Here is a 20,856-nt window from a genome sequence, read left to right as displayed (position 1 = left end):
ACATTTCTTGGATTAGTGAGATGCTATTTTAGTCTGTTATGAGAGTTTCCTATTGAAGTTTACTAAACCACAGACTCATAAGAAGACTCACGAGAGCTTCTGTATTATGCCATGCCTTTAGTTATCTATATGTCTTAAAATTGTTACAGTTAAAATTGATTCTGCAAGCTGTTAGGAAAGAAACAGCCAATAGCCAAAATTAGGTATATTACTGTAAACTGGGGAGGGAGAGAGAGATTTAAAGCTCTGTCTGGCAAGAGAAGGGTTAAGGACTTTTTTGCTATACCCGTTTCAAATTACAATGAGAAGCCTCTTCTTTCCCAGCAGGGTTGTGCTTACATTAGTCTTTAGATCTCTCTTGAAGAGAGCTGTTATATTTGTGCCTGCTACAGTTGGAAATAACAGTTCAGAAGCTGAAAAGGGCTGAATGGATTTACGGAAGGTTATTTTTTGCGAGTAAATTCATGGCAACACATTCATTTGATTAGTACATGCTTTAGAATTACTTTACACTCAAGCGATTCAAACGATGTTAAAGTTATCACCAGGCTGCTGGACAAACATGTGTTACACCACCAAGGTACAGATCAAGACAAATCTGTGACTCAGGATTTTATCTTGGGAAGAGCGCAAGGTGTACGAAGAACTCAGAATAACAAGGGAAGATAACTCTGGGAACTACAATGTGTCAGAAGAACAGCTCTTGCTAATACAGCTCCCCACCAAAGACCTGGTTATCTAAGGTTTATATAGGAATGCCTAGGTCAGCTGACAAAATACTGGTCTTCTGCTCCATAAATGCAGAAAAACTGATAACAACAGTGGAAAAATGGAAGTCTGAATTTCAACTTTCTTAGAAATAACTGCAACCTGACACATTCCATAATATTTAAACAGGGTGGGGGGAGAGGAATCACCAAAGATGTTACATTTAGAGATGACATTGACATGAAGAATAGGTAAATTTTGTTTTTCAGCTACTGGGAAAGCAGACCTCATAGGAACTCAGAACAAGTAGGAGAAAAGATTTTTTTTCTTTGTTCTTTTTCTTTTCAAAGATGAACCTAACCGCACTCAAAGCTTTCGTGGGCTTGCTCTGGAATTGCTGGGTTCTGGTGGGTCACGCACAGGGAGGTTTAGGAGACAATCATGTCCATTCAAGTTTTATTTACAGGAGGCTGCGGAACCATGAGAGAAGGGAGATTCAGAGAGAGATTCTCTCTATCCTGGGTTTACCTCACAGACCCAGACCATTTTCACCAGGAAAGCAGGCTTCTTCTGCACCTCTCTTCATGCTGGACCTGTATAATGCCATGACAAATGAAGAGAATACTGAGGAGCTGGAGTATTCACTAAAGGGATCAATGGCAGGGGAGAGCAGAGGGATACGGAAAGGATACCGTGCCTCTCCAAATGGATATTCACGGAGAATACAATTATCTCGCATGACCCCCCTGACCACACAGAATCCTCCCTTAGCCAGCCTGCACGACACCAACTTTCTGAATGATGCTGACATGGTCATGAGCTTTGTCAATTTAGGTACGTGTAATTTTTTTTTTGTTTCTGCTCTCTTTGACAAACTGTTAGCTAGATCTTGTGAGGGACAAACCTCCCGGCCAGACTGTAACCTGTTCTAAAACGGCAGGATCGGGCCCGGGCTGCTGTGCCACTGGTTAAAAGAGAAATCGAACTGATGGTGAAGTAGCTACGTTGTAGGTGGCCGTGGAAAAAGGATTTTTCTCACTGTTTATATAAAGTCAGTTTCTATAACTCCCCTCTGCTGGCTTCTGTTTTCTTTCTTTCATTGATGTAATGAAAATTCTAGCCTTAGGCCAACTAACTCCTTTTTTTTTTGTAATCTCAAAAAATCAAATGCTTATGCCTATTTCTCAGCTATTTCCCCCACTGTTTTCCTTAAAGCTCACACATGAACAAACATCAGTTGTTAATATTTTAAAGCCTAGAAAATTATGAAAAGGGAAAAAGTTAAGCCATTTAAAAAACAAATTCTTAGGTTATTTAGTGGGGTTTTTTCTGTTGGTTAGAGTCAGAGTTTTATTATCTTTTCAGCTGCATGGTTGGATTTTAAATAATCTGTTCCTGTTTCTTTGTTATTTCTATTTAATAACTACAGACTGTGTTTTATTATACTGCCATGGTGCTCAGAGTCTGCAATGGTTCTTATTTTCTGTCATAAATAAATTAAATAACAAGTAAAGTATTAAACACCAGAAACATGCAAGCAAAGAATGCTTTTGAAAATTACATCAATTCAGACACAAAACCTGATAAAACTAAATTACATTGGCTTCTGAGTATAATAAACATGCTTACCAGTTACAGTGTAGTTAAAAAAAGCAGCTATGGATTTCTTTACTAAAAGGCAACTTAAATCTCATTTAGAAAGCTGCAAATAATTCATGGAATGCATTTACTGTTTTTATAAGTGTTTTAAATGCTGCAGGACTCATAAATTTGGCTAAAAAACCCTTCTCATTTGACCTGAACAGCAAGAAATTTAATTGAAATCTTGAAGTTTCTCAATAAACTGGTACAAAATCTGATGAACTCTTGTTTTCCAGGATAATACTTTCAGTACAACAGTACATGTTCTAAAATACTTTCAGATTATCACACACATTCTGTACCTTTTATGTCTATCATGTCTTTGATCCTTGCTGCAGAATTAAAAATGTTCCCAAACACTAAAATTCTCAATAGCTTAAATTTCTAGGAAAGTGACACACTATAGTTTAGTTCTCGTATTAATAAAATTGCTTTTCATTAATTTTTTGGCAGATAAGGAGGTGTTCAATTTTGAGATCTTTTTCCTTAAGATTAACATACGTCCACACATCTAAATACATTTGCTTGTTGGTCTTGCTCCTGAAATAGCAGGCTAGGAAAAAATGGAATCTGTTTTTCTGAAAATGTGTTCCTTGTCCTTAAAAAACACTTACATATTACCCATTAATTACTTTTAAGTTAACATTGCATGCCTCGATTTACCCAGAGTATCTGGAGTCAGCTGAATTTAAAGTGGCAACATAATACAGGAAAATAGGAAATGCTCTGATCTCCGCAGCATTAGTCAAGGCACTGATTCTGCAAAAATTTTCCTTGTGTGTCCTGAGAAATACCCTCTGTAAATATGTCACAGACCATTCAATCAGTAGCCCTGAGGACTATTTAGATGGGACCTAGCCTTTGATTTCACATAATGTCTTTAATTTCAAGAGGACTTCTTCCAATGAATAAGTAGAAGTCTTTGAAGATCAGTGTCAGATATGTCCTAGGCTGATCCTTCTGCACTTCCTCAGGCACAAAGCCTGTCTGGAAGAATGCAGGTTTCCACTGAGTGTCTTACCTTGGGTGGGAAGTTTCTAATATTTGACTCATTTTTTTGGGAAGCCAGTGTTGCCTTAAGAAAGTAATTCTGAGAAGCTAAAGCACATCTTATGTTTCTAAACTGTGAAAACTGGGGGTAAGATGCTGTATTTTTCAAGTGATTATGATTAATAGACACCATTAACTTATAAGAAAATACTGTGTAAATGTCAGGTTTTATTCAGTATCTGTAAAATTAAAACTTGTCTCAGTTCTAAGTTAGTCTAAATCCTAATTCACTTTAAATGCCCTTCCATACATATTGGATATTGTGGTTTATCACACATTCTGCCATGTAATGTGCGTAAAAAATATTGATGACCAATATAGATTAGCTTCAACATTTTTATTAAACAATCCTATGTTTCAGTATAATTAACATTAAAATGAAGTAAATCACGGAACTAAGTGATCATTTTATATGATTTATGCAGTATAAGATTGTGACAGATGAGGGCAAGCTCTTTTAATGTAGAATGGGGAAAAATATGCAGTGATAAGTGAATGCTAATGCTGTACCTTAAAATCAATAAAGGCTGATGCAGCATAGTAATAACTCAACTGGTTTTAGATTTGAAGCCTCAGTCAACTTGCATCAAATTAATGTGCTCTGAAAATAGTATTCGCCATGTTCATACTTGCACACAATTAATTACAGAAGGTGTAATTATAAAACTCTATGAATCATCATGATATTTTAAATTGAAACTTTTGTGTATAGTTGTAGCCAGTTGTAACAATTTAAGACATATATACTAAAACAATAACTATGTAGCTGAGATGTTAGATAGAAATTATTAAACACAAAATTGAAAAGACTGAATACGGTTAAAAGGTAAAGTAAAAAATAGACAAGGACAAATAATTTTATATTAAAGAATAAAAATTGAAAGTTATATGCTAATTTTGATTAAAAATCAAGCTGTCAGAGTTACAAATGCCTCACTTTCAAAAAAAAAATTAGAAAATAATCATCAAGGGAGCTGCAATCATAATTCTGTCAAGCAATCAGGGAGAAAAATAAGAATGCATTTACTTCTCCTGAAGTTAAAATTGTAAACACCTGTTCTTTCTACTGGAATTTATGTCAGAATTTCCATCTCTTTCTTTCTTGAAAGATACAACAAGATAGAGATTATGTCTTGTCCTGTGTTTTGTATAAGACCGTGTGTGTTGGCAACTCTCCATAAATATTGATGAGTGTAACAGAGGAGTTAACTGGGTTTGGTCCAGCAGTCAAAGAATAAATCCTCCACTAAACACACTGGGGTTTTCAAAGATCTGATTATATCACCTACAAATTCAGAACTTTGTTTTCCTCCCTGACTGTTTTTTTATCATGTTATTATATTTTATTATATTATTGCAAAGCCCTGACTGTTTAGAGTTCTGGCATCTTCTTTTTGGCTGGTCTCCCAAAATGACATATATAGGATACCCTGTTCCTCAGAGAACAGGCAAATAATATTCATGTAGTCCTACTCACTTTTCTGCTCACTCAAAATTTAGTAAGGGAAGGACTTTTCTAAGATAAATGTTAGTGTTCCCACTCTTCACGTCTCACCAAAAGAGGGGGATTTAATAAAAAAACATGTACACATCTGAAGCTTGGAGAAACAGCAGCACTTTTGTAAACTACATTTAAACATTTCAAATATTGATTTTTCCATTGTCGTCAAAGTGATCATTAAATCCACTATGCTTAAGTGTTCCTTTTCATGCAATTCAAATGGTCTGTATTTTCATTTGTTTACAACACATCTGTCAATTTTTCTCCTAGCAGATTGTTTCATTAGATAAGCAAGTCTATTTGCTTTCTTCACATGTTCCTGTTAATTGATATGAACTTTCTATAAAATAGGGATAAATAAATACAAGTTTTGTGGTTTTCTGTTATGTTTTCTTTCTTAGCATATAAAATTAATCTCAAAAACATGAAATAAAATTTGTGACCCTGCCGTACATATGCTAAGAAGGATACAATATTATTGAGGTTTTTAAAGTAATTGGTACGCTCCAGAAAGACAGCTTTTCTTCTTCACACATAATGTGATTCCACAATCATATAATCCTCAAGACACATGTGCTGCATTCAGTTCTTAAATCAGACACTGAAATCAATGGAAATTTTGGTCTGAGGCACAGAGGGCTGTTCATATTTCTCCATCTTCTCTACCCAAGTTTGTACACTGTCTTAAAGTTCATATTCTTTTTTAAAACCTGAATCACTAAGCAAATACATAAATTCAAAAGATTTACAGCCCATTGTGTACACTGGAGAATGCTAATATGGCGTAGAACAACTTTTTATACAGCTACTTTGAGAAGCCTATAATATATTGATCCACAACAAATACCTGCACAGATATATTTTTGTTACATATGAAAAAGAAAGGATTCCTAACTGCAATCAGACCTTGAGCATATATAGTAGCTCATTTCCTAAATTAAACTAATTCAGTTTCTACAACCTTCCACTCACAGCTAACATATCATCAGCGAGGGGTATGGAGTGCTAAACTATAAAATGCCAGGAGCTGTGGAAGGGGAGCTGGGATCATTAATTTTTCTCCTCAAATCTTAGAAATGAATATATTTTCTTTCTTTCTTTTCCACCGGATTTCAGATGTTGCTGTCGTAATTCTAACTGTACGTGAATTTCCTTGTCTGTAGTATGGTTTTAGTTCCTAAAACGCAGACTTCTAATGAAAATATTGACACAACCTTAACTGAAGTGATAGAAATAGTGCTATTATCTTGCCTTGAACAGAGGGATGCTATTACATAGATAAAACTTGTTAAATAACAAATAGACCCCATGTCTTTAATTTTGGAATGGGAGCAATACTGAGAAAAAAAAGAGAAAACATTTGTGAAGTTTTTTTGAACAGCAACCCAAAGTGATTAAGATGTCATTTTTCACTCTTTTACATAAAATTTAAAGTAAATTAGATCAAGCAGGTCTCATTTAACCTTCATCTGAAGTAGACATCACTTGGCATCTTGAAATCCTAAGATTTTTTTTTTCCCTTAATAAAATTTTTGTCACCCAATCAGTGAGTGGAATGAATTTCTTGTGACCTAGATATTCAGTCAGACATTTGAAATAAATATTAATTATTAAATAATTTTCTATTATAAAATTAAATATTAATACAGCTTTTTGTGAAATAAGTTTATTCATTTCTAGAACAAAAGGACTTTACCCAAAGAATGTCATGCCCTAAAAAATCCTCATCCAATCCTTACAATTCATTAGGCAGTTTTAACCAATTTTTGTGCGATGACAGAGCAGGTTGTTAGGGTTTGCTTTGATATTGAGTAAGAAATATTCTCCATATTCATTTTTGGAATTATACTACATTTGTTGTTTTATATTGAAATATTTTATATTTCCTTTGAAATCTCTCAAGTTACATGAATCTTATGAATTATATAGCTCTACCTCAAAATAGGTTTGTGTGTGATCCATAAATATCACCTAACAAAATAATGTTTCTATAACTGCCAATTAATTTTTTTGCCAAAGTTAACACTTTAAATCCAAGTAAATTATTGTATCTAACTAGCCAAAAAACTGTCAAGCTCTCCATTAACTGGGGTATAAAATTGTCTGACTTTCCATGCCGACAGGTTTGAAAGAAATTGCAGATAACTGAAGAGAAGCTAATTTAGCAGATGGTTAGACGTGCATGGTGAAAAGCTATATATATTTATGGATGTATATAAATATATTATTATTAATATTTTTCCAATTGGGAAGAACGGCTGACCCAGTTCTGCTTCTTCTTTAGGAAGCGCTCCTTTCCAGACTAAACACAGACTTTGGGTGGGGTTGTGGTGATTGTATGTATTGTACAGTGCATATTTTCCCAGGAAAACACAATCTTGCAGTGACTCTGGCTAGCCATGAAAGAGAAAGAGGGAGAGTTGTGGAGACGCCTCTGTGTGGAGGGCATTAGGACTGGATGAAGAGCCTCTTGGTGTGCTCCCTAAACTCTGGATTGTTTGTTTAGACAACAGGACAACTTTGGCACCTATGTGATCTCCCACACTTATTGCTCCTGTTATTATTTTCTCTGAGTGTTAAATTATGCAAAGAATTTTACCATGGCTATCTGCCTACTTACTGCCTGAGTTATGGAGGTAATTACAACAGGGTCAGTTCTTTTTCTTCTCTTTTTAACCATGGTGGTTCCTTTCAGCTTGCTTTCATAGGCATACAAACTAATACACTTTTGCAGAAAATTGATTGATTGCAGTCTGATCATTCTAGGTGTCATCTGGTGTTTCCACATAGCTGAGAATGAACAGTTTATGAAGTGCCAATTGCAGCCTCCAGCTAAAGAAAGGCTCCCCAGGGCTTCAGGAGGGCTCTGGCTGCTACCAGACTTTATAATTATTTCCCACACTTTTTTCTATCCTCTCCTCCTTGTCCTTTCCCTTGTCTCTAACCCCCACCGTCTAGGCAGGGTCACTGAACTTTAGTTTTATGTCAGTGGCATTTGGCTGTAGAAAGGATTAAAGGCCAAGAAGTGGTGAGATTAGGCGACAGTGCGGGAAACGGAGAGGGAAGGAATGAGAGCAGGCATGAGAGAAAAATGGCAAAACACAGGCCAGGCTTTACCTCTTCTTCTCAGTAGGTAACAGCCAACAATGGGGGCTGGATACAGGCCTGCTGGGCATGGGTAAGGTCCATAACAGAAAAGCAGCCTCTGCAGGAACTGGTATTACTGGAAGATTTAGTCCTACTCCTCTGTTCCTCACATGCAGCATGATGTTGTACCACTTGAGAGCGTTTCCCATGCCTGCAGGTTACAAAAGTGGAAGTTTATTACGGTAGAGAGAAGAAGTTGCACGCAGACAGAGAGAGGGTAAGGAACATGGTAAAGATAGACAGTGTACAAATGAAAGGGAAAATGACTCCAGATATGAGTTTCTTCACTCAGTAAGCCTTGAAGGCAAAAGGAGCACTTTTCTTCTCAATCCCTTGTGGCAGACAAACTACTTCAACCTCCCCAGGCACCTGGCTTCCAGGACAAAACTTTTCATCCTTGCAAAATAAAATGCAGTTCCCCCCACCCTTCAGTATGTGTGTGCAGGGAGTACACAGATGGGCTACTAACATTTGCAGCCATAAATAACTTAGAAGCTAGCTTTTAAAAACCACAGGTTAAAGGATAAGAGCTGCCATGACGCACACAGAGAGGCTGAGATCAGAGGAGCAGCTAAAAGGGGTCAGGAGAAACAATGAATCCCCTTGTTCTGAGTCATATTTATGAGTGCTCCATTGCACCTAAAGTTCATATTTATTGGCTAGGCCATGGGGTTTCCCCATTTGCTCATCTCTTAAAATAACACCCCTGGTTAAACTTTCCTATAAAACACAGAAATGCTATAGCAGGCAGACCTTGTCAACCCTGACAACTACATTATTTAAGTTTGTGGGTGGGGTACACCAAGCAGGAGCTGGTTTGTGTATTGTACTGAGTTATGAATTTGTTTCTATACAAAATATGATTGTAAACCAAGTAGAAAAGGAAAGGTTTTACAGATCAGCTCTCCACTCAGAACCTTCCCACTCTTATTGAAGGATGCTCCAAAAGGTGCATTTAAATGTTTAGTTTCCAGCTCTTTTTGAGCAACAGCTCTGGTGCAACAGATCAAGGACTTGACTTTATCAACCACAACTCAGTGGCATGTGTCATACCTTACCAAAATGTGGTTTTACTTTTTTTCCCCACTGTAATTCAGGGCAAACTGAGTCAACAATTATTAATGAGTCAGAACCTAGGAAACTAATCAGGACAGCTAGTGCTGGTACATGAAATATATCCATAGCTGGACAACAAGTGGCTTTGCAGAAGCAAAATTCCACCTAACTCTCTTTTTCAAGGAGAATCAGAAAGAGGAAGAAATTTGAACAGGTGAAATTTCTGTTAGGTTTATCTTTACCTTACTTAAGAATATTACTTATTCAGACCCCATGAGAACATAAGAGTCTTTTCCAACTTCAATGATTCTGTAATTATATCCCTTTGTGTCTATTAAATGAGATTATTGTTGTTTTAATTCAAAGGTATTTGATTGTAGTCAAATTAATTAATCTAAATTCTTATGCTCTGCTAAACTGTATCCCTATTCCAGAGTAACTATTATAAATTAAGAGCAATTTGGCTAAGCATATCCTTTTAAAAGATTCGTCTTTTAAAAGTGAAGGGGAAATACAGGTGGGGTATGTAACTACAATGTACTGCAAAATAATTTCAAAAATATATTGTGTTTGACTTTTACAATTGTGAATGGCACCATTTTTGGAGCCAGAGGTGTTAAATTCTGTTCTGGCAAAAAACAAAATTCTGGCAAAAAAATTTTGTTGTGTTCTGTTTTGGGACCAGAGAAAAAAGAAACAGCAGGGATGCTGAATAAGCAGGGACTCTGATTTTGGAGTAGCAGGCATATAGTGCCTGATGGACCTGGTGCCTGGAGCCATGCTATTCAAGTGGTGCAATTTGTAAAAACATTACCTGAGAAATTGAAAGAGTGGGAGAACAGTAGTGTGGATGATAATGCTATGGGAGCAAGTCCAAGCCCAGCATACAACCCCATGACAGCTGTAGTCTTTGTGGTGATTTATGATGGCAGAGATCCAGCAGGAACACAGCTTTGGGAAAGTTGTTCCCAAGGTTACCTCAGCTGGGATATCTGTCAGTAACTACAAGTCATAACATGCTAGTCATCCCAAAGGTTAATGTGCTGCTCCTGCCCAGGTTACCTTGCTGCTTCATATATGACATGTGTGCAAAAGCTTTGCAGTGAGTCTGTCCTGGCCCCCAACTAGCCTAAACCTGAAAGTCAGAGAGTGAAATGTATGAGCAGCCAAACAGGAAAAACTCGAAGAGCCTCAGATAGAGAATGAAAACAGTGTGTCTCTGTTTTCCAGTCCATAAAATGAGGATAGGCAAATATTTCTGTGTTCATTTTCATTTCTGTGCACTGTCATTCTTTAGCCTTGCAGAGAACTGGTATAGCTTTCTTCTTGCAAAGCCTCTTTTTACTCTGACTGTTCACTCTGTAAAATACTTTGTTCCCAAGAATCTCACACCACCTTCCATTTCATCATAGTGATCTCAAGTGTTATTTTAGAAAGGGCTAAAAAAAGTCCTTCTAAAAGGACAACAAGTATAGTGTTCTTCAAATAGACAGTTTACAAAATAATGAAAAAGAAACACTGGAATTTAAACACAAAAACTGAGATTTGTGTTCTGGTGCAATGAAGAGAGAATGTATGGATAGCTTACCTCGTTCTCAAAATTTAGGTTTGTGCCTCTCTGAGGCATGTGTGCACGCATATCAGTCTGTGTGCATGGTTTTGTATGTGTAATATAGAAAGCATGTAAATCTTTTCAGTTTTAGTCATTGGGATTTTTTCCCCCTTAAATCATAATATTCTTTCCCATCAATACTATGTGGCTTTACCAGCCCTGACCTTTCAAGCTGCCTGTTTGGACCAGTGTTTATCAGATGACTGTTTGACCTCCTTGTTAATTGTACTTAATTACATCCTGTTGTAACATTTTGAAATAAGGAGGAGAGTTTATGGATTTGCTCCAAAGACCTGAAGACTAAAACAGCAGCAGAATTCAGTGGTATGAGGTGCTGAGTAATCTCGTAGTTAGGTCAATAAGAGCTGTGGCTTGTCCAGTCGATTGCAAAATTGGATCCATGTAGGATCGTTGGTACTTCTGTCAATAAAATCACACAATTTTCTTTGTTCTGAGAAGGGCCTCTCCTCTCTGATTGACTGCTTCGATATTTCTCCAAAGAGATCAAGAAAGGAGTGACAGACCTATCAACAGTACTGTAAGGGCTGAAGTTCACATATGATGATATAAAAGCGACAACCCTCTGTTGCCACAAGTGGTTTCTCTGTGGTTTTCCAAAACTTCAGAGTTCCTTATGCTTCCATAGAATTGCCAGTTCCCATGAGCTTTTTGAGACCTATGTAATCTTTGCTATGAGATTTTCTGTGCATTGATGATTTCTGAGCACATCTAAGCTTTCATTAAAGAGCAGCAATTATCCCCTGTAGCTGCAACAAAACAAAAATTAAAGCAAATTAACATCCAGAAAGAGCTGCGATTCTTGAAAATGGGCACTCCAAAGGCTCAGAAAGCAACTTCAAATCCTTCTTATTTTAAAATGCTTTTCATATAGCCGATGGCTTTTGAAACACATAGCATTGAACATATTGCTTCTCACTAATGATGAAACATACATTTGCTTCCTCTACTGTTGTTGTTCCAAGCTCGCTTACCATAAATTTGATTTATAAGATTATAGTAAACTTGATTTCCTAAAATGAATGAAGAGAAAAGGAAATAGAAGCTATAACATTACTATTATGAAGTGAAGGTCCAGTCCCAAGACTTTAAGGAACACCAGGCAAAAAATATACCTTCAATTTTATTTTATTAAAACTCTGATAATTAGACTTATTGGGAATGAAGTGCCATGAAGAATTAATTGTCTATAGTGGTAAACTGCACATAATTATGGCATTATTGTAATGGTTTGTCATCCAATATGAGTCATATTCTAGATAAAAAAGACAAGTTACTTAGGTGAGCCTCTAGACTTACGCAGTACTGCCCACAGCTCACCGTGAACTGAACAGTATTGTGAAAGCTAAAAGTACTGTCTTTCCTGTAGCAAAGGGTTAACCTACAGTTCAACTAGACAAAATTACATTTACATAGTTAAATGTTTTTTATGTATTGATTTTAGTTACAAGCCTATATGATTTAAAATAAAACACAGAATTTGCTGAATGACATATTAAGATATTTGAAAGATCAGAATGTTCAAATCCCCTTTGGTGTTAAGCAATAGTAAGTAAATCTGAAATCACACAATGAGATATGATGACATTTAAGGAGGGCTGATTTCTTTTTCAGAATTTTGAGAGATAGTATAATGTGACACTATATAGTATGGTTTATCATGGTAATTTAAAATTAGGTACTATTTCAGAAAAAAGTTGGGGTTTTTTTCTGATTTCTTGGTTAGCTCCTTTTTTATATCCTATAGCTATACACTATGGGTCTTCAAAAAGTAATATTTTTTTTCATCACTTCTTAAACTATTGAATTAATAATCATGTTTAATGAGGCTGTATATCATAATGAGATCATATTTACAGGGAGAAACATTTTTACATATATCAATTTTTTAATGTAAGTAAACATATTTTAAATGTTGTTTTATTATATGTGTGTGTGTGTGTGTGTGAATATAAAATCCAGAGGTAGTTGATGCTGTGGAGTGAATTCTAAGTAGTTTGAGTTCATGTTGCAATTCACTGGATCAGAGTGGTGGGAGTAATGCCATTAAGATTAACAGCATATTGCCACCATTTTGGTTTCCCAGCAGCTGTGTTCTGCTTTCTCCATATTTTTATGTATTCCTTAGAAATGCAAAATACAAAGGATGTGCTTACTAGCATGTGTATGTATACAGGACAGGCCTTATGTAAAAGGGGTTCATCACAGGACTTGAATCAATATACAGGCACACACACGAACTAAAATCTTGGCTCCATGGGCACAGCTCCCAAACAAGTTCATCCTGTTTTTACATTACCATCCTGTTCATCCTGTGTTTACATTACCATCCGCTGCTGTACAGTAATGAAGTTTCTTTTACTAATATTATGTCACCTTGGGTCAGTGAGATTTACCACAAACTCCAGCAAACAATGCTGTTTCGGCTTGTCCACAGGTAGGGACCATGTTTTCATCAAAACGTAAATGAAACCATGTCCCCAAAAGAAGAGACTGTGATGCTTCCAGTTTTGGGAGATGAGCAGATGTTTTTTTTTTTACTTGATAAAAACCCAGGCTTATCCCTGACGATTAGGGCAGTTGTCACTTCTAGCCCTAGTGGAAACAAAAGTTTAGCACATACATGTACAAAGGCAAAGGTTGATCAGATGCTGTAAAATGGTGTTAAACCAAAAAGATTGCATTTGTAATAGCACTATATTGGTGGTCAGATTCCCACTCCCTGCTCATACCTATGCTCTGCTCAGAAAGACACCCAAGCGTTGTCTGAGACAAATGAGTTCAGCATATAGTACGTGCTTCAGATCATCTTTGCTGTTCCAGAGATGTGTCACACCTCTACAATCAGGCTGGTTATTGTGTTCATAAGTAACTGGGCAAGGAATGTGAGAAATGCAGTCCCAGGTGGAATAATACTGGAAATGCAGAAATTTTACAAACACGTCCACAGTCCTGGGCAACGAGGTGTAAGTGGCCCTGCCTGAGCCAGGGGATTGGAGCAGAGAACCTCCTAGGGTCCCTTCCAACCTCAGCCGTTCTGTGGCTGTGTGACAGAGTAACTACAAAGAATGAGGACCTTCTTCGTCTTTGTCATGGTTTGAGCAGGCCCAAAATCCAATTCTGATTCCTAGCCCCCCTCCCACAGTCTCAACCCCACGTGAGATGGGTTTTCCAGACAAACACACAAGACTCAATATGGGGGAAAGGAATATATTACAGGACTATACAAATAAATACTTATACTATAATACATTACATATTATCTTAACTCTATTTCTATCTCTACCATGACAATAATATTTACAATGGACCAAATCTCTTCTCCCTCCAAATAAAAGTCCAGGAGAGAAGAAGAAGAAAAGACTCTTTCCAGTCTCTCAGCAGCAGGTCTCTCTCTAGGCAGCAGGCTCTCTTCTTCTCTTCCAGGCAGCAGTAGTAGTTGCTGGCTCTCTGCCAGCACACACGAGGGGGTCTCCAAGCCCCTCGGCCCTCCGTCCTCAAAACGGGGGTCTTTCCGTGGACTGCTTGACCCCAGACACGGTTGCGCCACCACGGTCATATCACGAAGCACCGGGGTCTTCGTGACGGTCTGGTATCCTCAGGGGAAATCAAGCCCCTTCACAGAGCTTCCATGCTCTGACTCAAAGATGGCTACCAGCTTCTCTGAAGCTGCAGCAAGGAGGGGGGAAGCCCAAGGTCACCCCCTCCACACACATTCCTTGGCCGTTCTGCCTTATCTCTCAGGAGGCCGGAGCTTCTTAGCTCCTCTCTGTAGTGCATACTGCACTTTAGGACTCCTCTCAGTCCACCACCCCCTCCTCTTTCTCGGAGGGGTCTCTAGCGAGTTCGGAGGTTTTGGTTATCCAGTTCTTACCCCGAAACTCTGTTCCTGCTGCTGGCTCAGTCCTCTTTCAGGTGCTGCCTTTCTGCTTTCCTTTCTCCTCAGACATCTCTGTGTCTTCCACGCAGCATACCGGCCCCTGCTGCTCCTTTGGTTCTTATCAGTTGGCTCTTTGCCACTGCTCTTCGGACGCTGCTGTGTCTACTGCTGCTCCGTCTGCTCCCAGCGTCTCCCAAGGCTGCCTACCGGGAGAAATTCTCCCAGCTCTTAGCCACAGGCACTCAGCCCAGTTCTGAGTCCCTGCAGCCCCCAACCGGGGGCTGGGGGGGCAGAGCCCCCTAAGGGGCCGGAGCCCCAGCTCCTTGTGGCTCACCACAACATGGCCACCTCTTCTTCTAACAACAAGTACCACTGCTTCTTTTCCGGTCTCCAGAGATATGTTTATATTTTGCAGGAGCACTGATTGGGTCAAGCCCCAAGGGTCACCACCCCCTGGGGGTTACCACTTTCTGAGTTTCAGGGGGAAAAACCTGGCTCAAACCACTACAGTCTTATACTTGGGTATCAATCATTCTTACTTTTTTTTTTTCGGAGGGGAGTGATGATCTAGCATCAGACAATTGCTGAATGAACAGTGCTGTGTGTTCAAAGTGTCATGCTTTTTCCTTCTACTTTGGAAATTATTTTCTTGATTTTTATGTCATTTTTTGAGACTCCTGTGTCTCTCTCCCCAGGTCTGCCCAAAGTAATCTACTGTGAGGGATCACAACCCTCTGTCACATTACCTGGAGTTAATCTGAGTTCTTTCATGGCACAAATATTGTTTGTGAAGATTAGCTTTCCTTTCCTCTGGCAGTGCAGGCACAATGCCGCATGGCTAACCCAGCGATATTTTATTCTCTAACAGTCAGTGAGTTTCTTCCCTGAAAGAGGGTCAAATTCATTATTTGTAGTAAGTTTTAAACTTCTTTCAGGAAGAAAAAAAAGTCCAGAGTTTTTTTTCCTTCTTGTTGAGGGGACCTATTCCATATGAGCAGTTATATGGGGGTGAAATAATCTCTCTTTGTGAGAATAACTCATTATCAGATTAGACTGATGGAGCTGCAGAGGAAAGGGTGAGTTTTGAATCAGTATTAACAGGTTGTTAAAATCACAGCCAACTCCCAAACTGGCTGTTAAAACCTGCTGCCTGAAAGTGCCATTCCTCACCACCGCTGGCCAGTCTCCTGACTGCTCTTCCTCCACATCTTTCTCCTGTTTGCTTCCGGTGTAATGTCTGGGAGGGCCTGCCCCTGCTGTGCTTCTGGCTCTATTGCTCTGTTTCTCAGCACTACTTAGGGTCTCCTAGTTGGGTCCTTGGTGTTGGCCAACAGGAAGAATGCACAGGACAAACCTTCAAAACAAGTGGTAACAGTTTATAAAAGATGAAATTCCAGTCTCTACATTTTTAATTCTATGGTGATAACTCTGTCAGTACAGTGATTAGCCTGGTATGTGCTTGTGCAACCAAAATATAAATCTGAGGACCTCTGAACTCATTTGAGCTAAGCTGGCACACCAGCTAAGCACATAGCCTGTAAGCAGCTATTTTTTGTGAATGTAGTTAATATCCTGTCTATGATGTAGCCTAGCAAAATAATTTTTAATTTGTTATATGTAATGAAGCCTTTTTCTACTCTCTAAATGTGATGTTTTTGAGGGTTTCCTTCCTCATCCTTGTTACAGCTAGACTGTTTTTTGTGGAATGTTTGGTCAGTGTTAATGGGTATGGGTAATATTAAAGTACTCAGATGTGAGCACAGCCTAAGCAGAAAATACTGCCTATCCATTCGTACCCAGTCTGGTATGCAGACAAAACTTCTGTGGAAGTATTTCCAACAAATTCCACGTTAGAAAAATAGATGGAGTTTATTAGATGACATGTGAATGGTAAGTGGTAGAGTGACTTGCCACCGGTGGGTGGAAGAGAGCAGAGGGTTAATATAAGCAGGAACTAAGGAGATGTGGGAAGATAGACTGTGCTTTAATGTTCAGCTTTTCCTTCCCTGCCTGTTGCCCTATGATGATATATGCCCTTTCACCCTCCTCAGAAGTTATGTTCCATCTGTATACTTCTACAGTGTCAAAACAGTTATAACTTACACCTATTTTCTGACCATTGAATCCCAGAGGTATAACTTTTGTTTCTGTTCAGTTGCAGCTGAACCCAAGAGGGATCTTTTCTTCTGTCATTTGTTAACCTTGAGGTTGTGTTGATCTGACATTCTGACTTACACACACAGTCAGAAACCTGGCAATAATTGTTAGTTTTCTTTGTGATGATCTGATTATAGAAAAACAAAATTAAACATGGGAAAAAATGGAAGTCTATTGACAGATGGTGTCAAAATGTACTGGTTTTGCCAAAGGTGAGGCAAAATAGACATCGTTGAAAAAGCAGACAAAACTAGCAACCTGAGGCATGCCAGTGTAAGGATTAGCTAATTTATCTGTATGTATTTGATTTATCGTGATGTATTATTTCAGAACTACATGATGAAACTTTGATCTGATCTATTCTTTCATATAAAGATTTATCTATGATGAAACTGATAATAACTGAAAATCTATCAGATTTAGGTTAACATAAGTATTTGTGATTGGAGTGCCTTTGTAATAATAGTGACTCAAAATAATGAAGAAACCACAGGGTCCTTACTTACTAAAAATGAAAAAGCACATATGTGCAGTTGTATTTTTCTGTGCTTTATGCTACAGCTGAACAACTGGAGTGAAAGTTTTGCATTTGGGAGGTTGAAGGATACAGTGCATTACACTTTTGAAATCATCAGAAAAAGTAGATTGTGAGGAATTGTTTAACCAACTATCTTTTATGTCTTATATATTCACTTCCAAAACTCTATCTCTTTGTTCTAGTTACACTGGCCATGTTCAAACCAGCATAAGAAAAGCTGGATGTTGCTTTTCCACTTATTTTGAATCAACAACTGAAAGCCTTCCAGCATTTAATTATTACTGGAGCAGCTGCAGTGCAGCACTTGTTTTGACTTGTTGAGCAAGTGCACTTAACTTGGAAGAAGAGTAAATTGAATGAATAACACATGTTTAGCTATGAAATTTTCAGCAAAACACTGGCTATTGAATGAAGACCAGCAATTTCATTAAAACATCTATTTTATTCAATTTTTTAATGTAAAGTAACAAGAAGGTATCATGGGTAATCTCACAGTGTACAGATCACCTGGGAGATTACGTGTGAGAAAGCCAAGCACAGTTATGCCTCTTTGATTGAGGTATTTCTTTAGGTCTCTGTTTATAAAAGTTGCTGGCAGGTACTGTTATGTGGTTGCTGGGAACTCTTTCCTTCTCAGAGGGAACGCTGAAAGCTTTTAATTAACTGAGTTCTAATTCTTAAAATAATTCACAGAAAAAAGGAAACTTATCCTTTTAAATATTCACTTTTATTCTACTATCGGTTTGTAATTTTCATTATTTACCAAGTTGCTGCCTACCACTTACTAAAGTTGAATACATTGCATGTACATTTGAAGAGGATTAGAAAGTAAAAATCACAGAATTTCAAAGTCTGCCTTAGTAATTAGTGTTTTACACTATTTTGAGTTTTTCAAAAGTGTTTTTTTTAGTTGGTAAGAATCTATCAGGTCTTTATTACTACAACAACAAAATGAAGAAATTAATATTTTAATACTAGATCTGTGCTCTCAAAAGATGTAATACTAAATGCTTGGTTAAGACACATGAATATTCTAACTTATTTTTTAATAAAGTATGGGGTATTGAAATGCATTTCTTTGAAGGTTAAAGAAAGAAAATAAGTGCACTATGTGCTTGGAAAAAGGACAGGCAATTTTTTTTTTGTTGGCTTGATTTTTTATTATGCTTTTTCTTTTTATTCTTGCTTTAGATTCTGTTGCAGTTGTGGAAGGGTTTTTTCATTGAATTTATCTTGATTTGAATTACTTTGCAATTGATACAGGTCAGTAATTCTGTTCAATTATGGAAGGCATGTTCTACCATCAAACGTCTTGATTCAGTAAACAATATTTCATTTATTAAAACTGTCACTAACTGCACAGTATTTCATCAAACGATTTTCAAACTGTCCCTAATTTAGTTAATCAGAATAGGCAACTGTTGCTCATTGATGTCAGTAGCTGACCTGCAAATAAAGAATTTAGTGAAATAACTAACTTTACAGCAGTGTAACGAGCTTCAGAATATGACTGATCAAACTTTCTGCTTTGTGTTTTAATAAGAAAGTATATTTTATGTTAAAGTAATTTATATCATTCTTTCAAAACCACATCTGTAAATCTATAATTACTTTAAATACAACCAATATAATAATTATAATAAATAAAAAGAAACTCAAATATACAGTACTGCAGTAAAGCAGTTCTTAAGAAACAGAACTGTTGCAAGGGAAAGAAAGAAAAATTTCTGCAGACTTGCCCTTTCTAATTAAGCAAAATCCCCACTGATTATGGAAATGGTTTTGCTTCAGTTGGAGGGGGATCAGAATGTGGATTAAGTTTCTGACAATGACTTTTTTTGTCTAAGATAAGGTATGTGTGGAATGTAATTTTGGAGACCTATTTTCAACCCCTGCCTACATTTTTTATGTAAGGTATCACAGAATCATAGAATCATTTATGTTGGAAAAGGCCTTTAATATAATTGACTCCATTCTGCCAGTGATGCTGGGCTTGGAGACAGGTATTGATCAGTTGGCTCTTCCTGTTTCTTCCCTCATCATTCCCTGCTACTGGAAGGACAGAGGAGAGCACTGCTTGTGCTCCTGATCCCTTAACCAGTCATCCCAGGGCTCTGAAGTCTCTCCTGATTGCTCTTTTTGTTGCATCTTCATCATTGGCCACCAGAAAAATAAATAATGGATATTAATCTGAGGGCAGTACCAGAGTAAGAAGCTTTATCATCACATCTCTAACTCTTTAAGTCTTCGAGACTTCATAGGGAGTCTCCTATGACAGTGACCTACTTTTTTTCTTTATGGAATCAGTTTTGATGCAAAGTGTAGACTGACTTAACCTTGGCAGCACCTCCAAGCTAGATGGACCATCATCCTCATTGTTGTTCAGTTCCACTTGCAGAGTATCACACCTACTGTGCCCAGGCAGCTGCAGGGGTGGTCACCAGAGGAGATGGTGCGCTGGGCAGGAACTTTTTGCCATTGCCCCCTATCTCTTCAGTTGCTGTGTTCAGCCAGTTGGATAGAGGGTAGGGAATCTTCCTTATCATACATTCTGTTGTGCCTGTCCCAGGGAAGGCAGGGTGCAATTCCAGTAGTCTGCCTCACTCTCTCACTCTCCCTGATACTACTCAATCTACTTTACCTCTTTCAGGTGCTCTATCAGTGAGCACAGGAGTTCCTCTACCTGGGCACACATCCCACAGGGGTGCCCACTGCTGCCCTCCGGTACAGGTGCAAGAGCAGGGCACACCCTCCAGCTGATACCAGGGCAACAGAGAATTTCCACTGGAGCTCGCTCTGGGCAGCTGCCTCCATCATGATGAGTGCAGAGTTTAGAGAGGTCATGGCTCTCTGTTGGCCAGGATAATGACACTGACAAATTATTCTCTGAGGAACTAAGAGACACTTCCAAATCAACTGCCTTTGTCCTTGTGGAGGTCTTCAAATTGCCAGAAATTAACTGGGAGTGTCACACAGCTGGTACAACCCTGGCCAGAAGATTCCTAAAAAACCTGGAAGACAACTATATGAAAAAGATCCTAAGGGAGCCAACTTGGAAAGATGCCCTCCTTGATCTGCTGCTTGTCAACAGAGTGGATCTTGTGAGCGAAGTGGACACTGGTGGCTGTCTTGGCCAGAGTGACCACAAAGTGATCGAGTTTAAAATCTCTGTTAACGGGAGGAAAAGTGCCAACTCTGGACATGAGAAGAGCAGACTTCAGGCTGCTCAGGGAATTAGTAAGGTCCTAAGGTCCCCTGGGAGAATGCTTTTGCAGATGCTGGGGTCCATCAGTGCTGGTCGCTTTTTAAACATCACCTCCATGGGGCACAGGAGCAGGCAATTCCCATATGTCACAAGTCAAGCAGATGAGACAGAAGGCCAACTTGGCTGACCAGGGATCTTCTCTTGGAAATAAGGCAAAAAAGGAAGATGTATGTCCAGTGGAAGCAAAGTTAAGGGACATGAGAAGAACAGAGAAATTCCACTTACTGCTGTAGGAAGAAAATTTGAGCGGCAAAGCTCAACTGGAGCTGAAGCTGGCCAGAAA

General features: G+C 38.2%; 1 protein-coding gene across 3 annotated transcripts in view; it reads left to right on the top strand.

The window, feature by feature from the left end:
• Positions 1-363: 363 nt before the first annotated feature.
• BMP5 (bone morphogenetic protein 5) overlaps positions 364-20,856 on the top strand; it is a 55,696-nt gene continuing 35,203 nt past the window's right edge. Inside the window, exons 1-2 of one of the 3 annotated variants that reach the window (XM_027696058.1) lie at positions 364-580; positions 1,175-1,542. In XM_027696058.1, coding sequence (XP_027551859.1) covers positions 1,293-1,542 — 250 coding nt within the window. In that variant the 5' untranslated portion in view covers positions 364-580; positions 1,175-1,292. Of the gene's footprint in view, positions 960-980; positions 1,543-20,856 lie in introns of those variants that run through there. The other 2 variants (XM_027696057.1, XM_027696056.1) reach the window with 2 other exon arrangements.

Source organism: Neopelma chrysocephalum, unplaced genomic scaffold, assembly GCF_003984885.1.
Source record: "Neopelma chrysocephalum unplaced genomic scaffold, ASM398488v2 Primary Assembly neopelma1_104, whole genome shotgun sequence".
Classification (NCBI taxonomy): domain Eukaryota; kingdom Metazoa; phylum Chordata; class Aves; order Passeriformes; family Pipridae; genus Neopelma; species Neopelma chrysocephalum.
The sequence above is the reverse complement of the archived record's forward strand: the minus strand, read 5'-3'. Positions and strand labels throughout refer to the sequence as shown.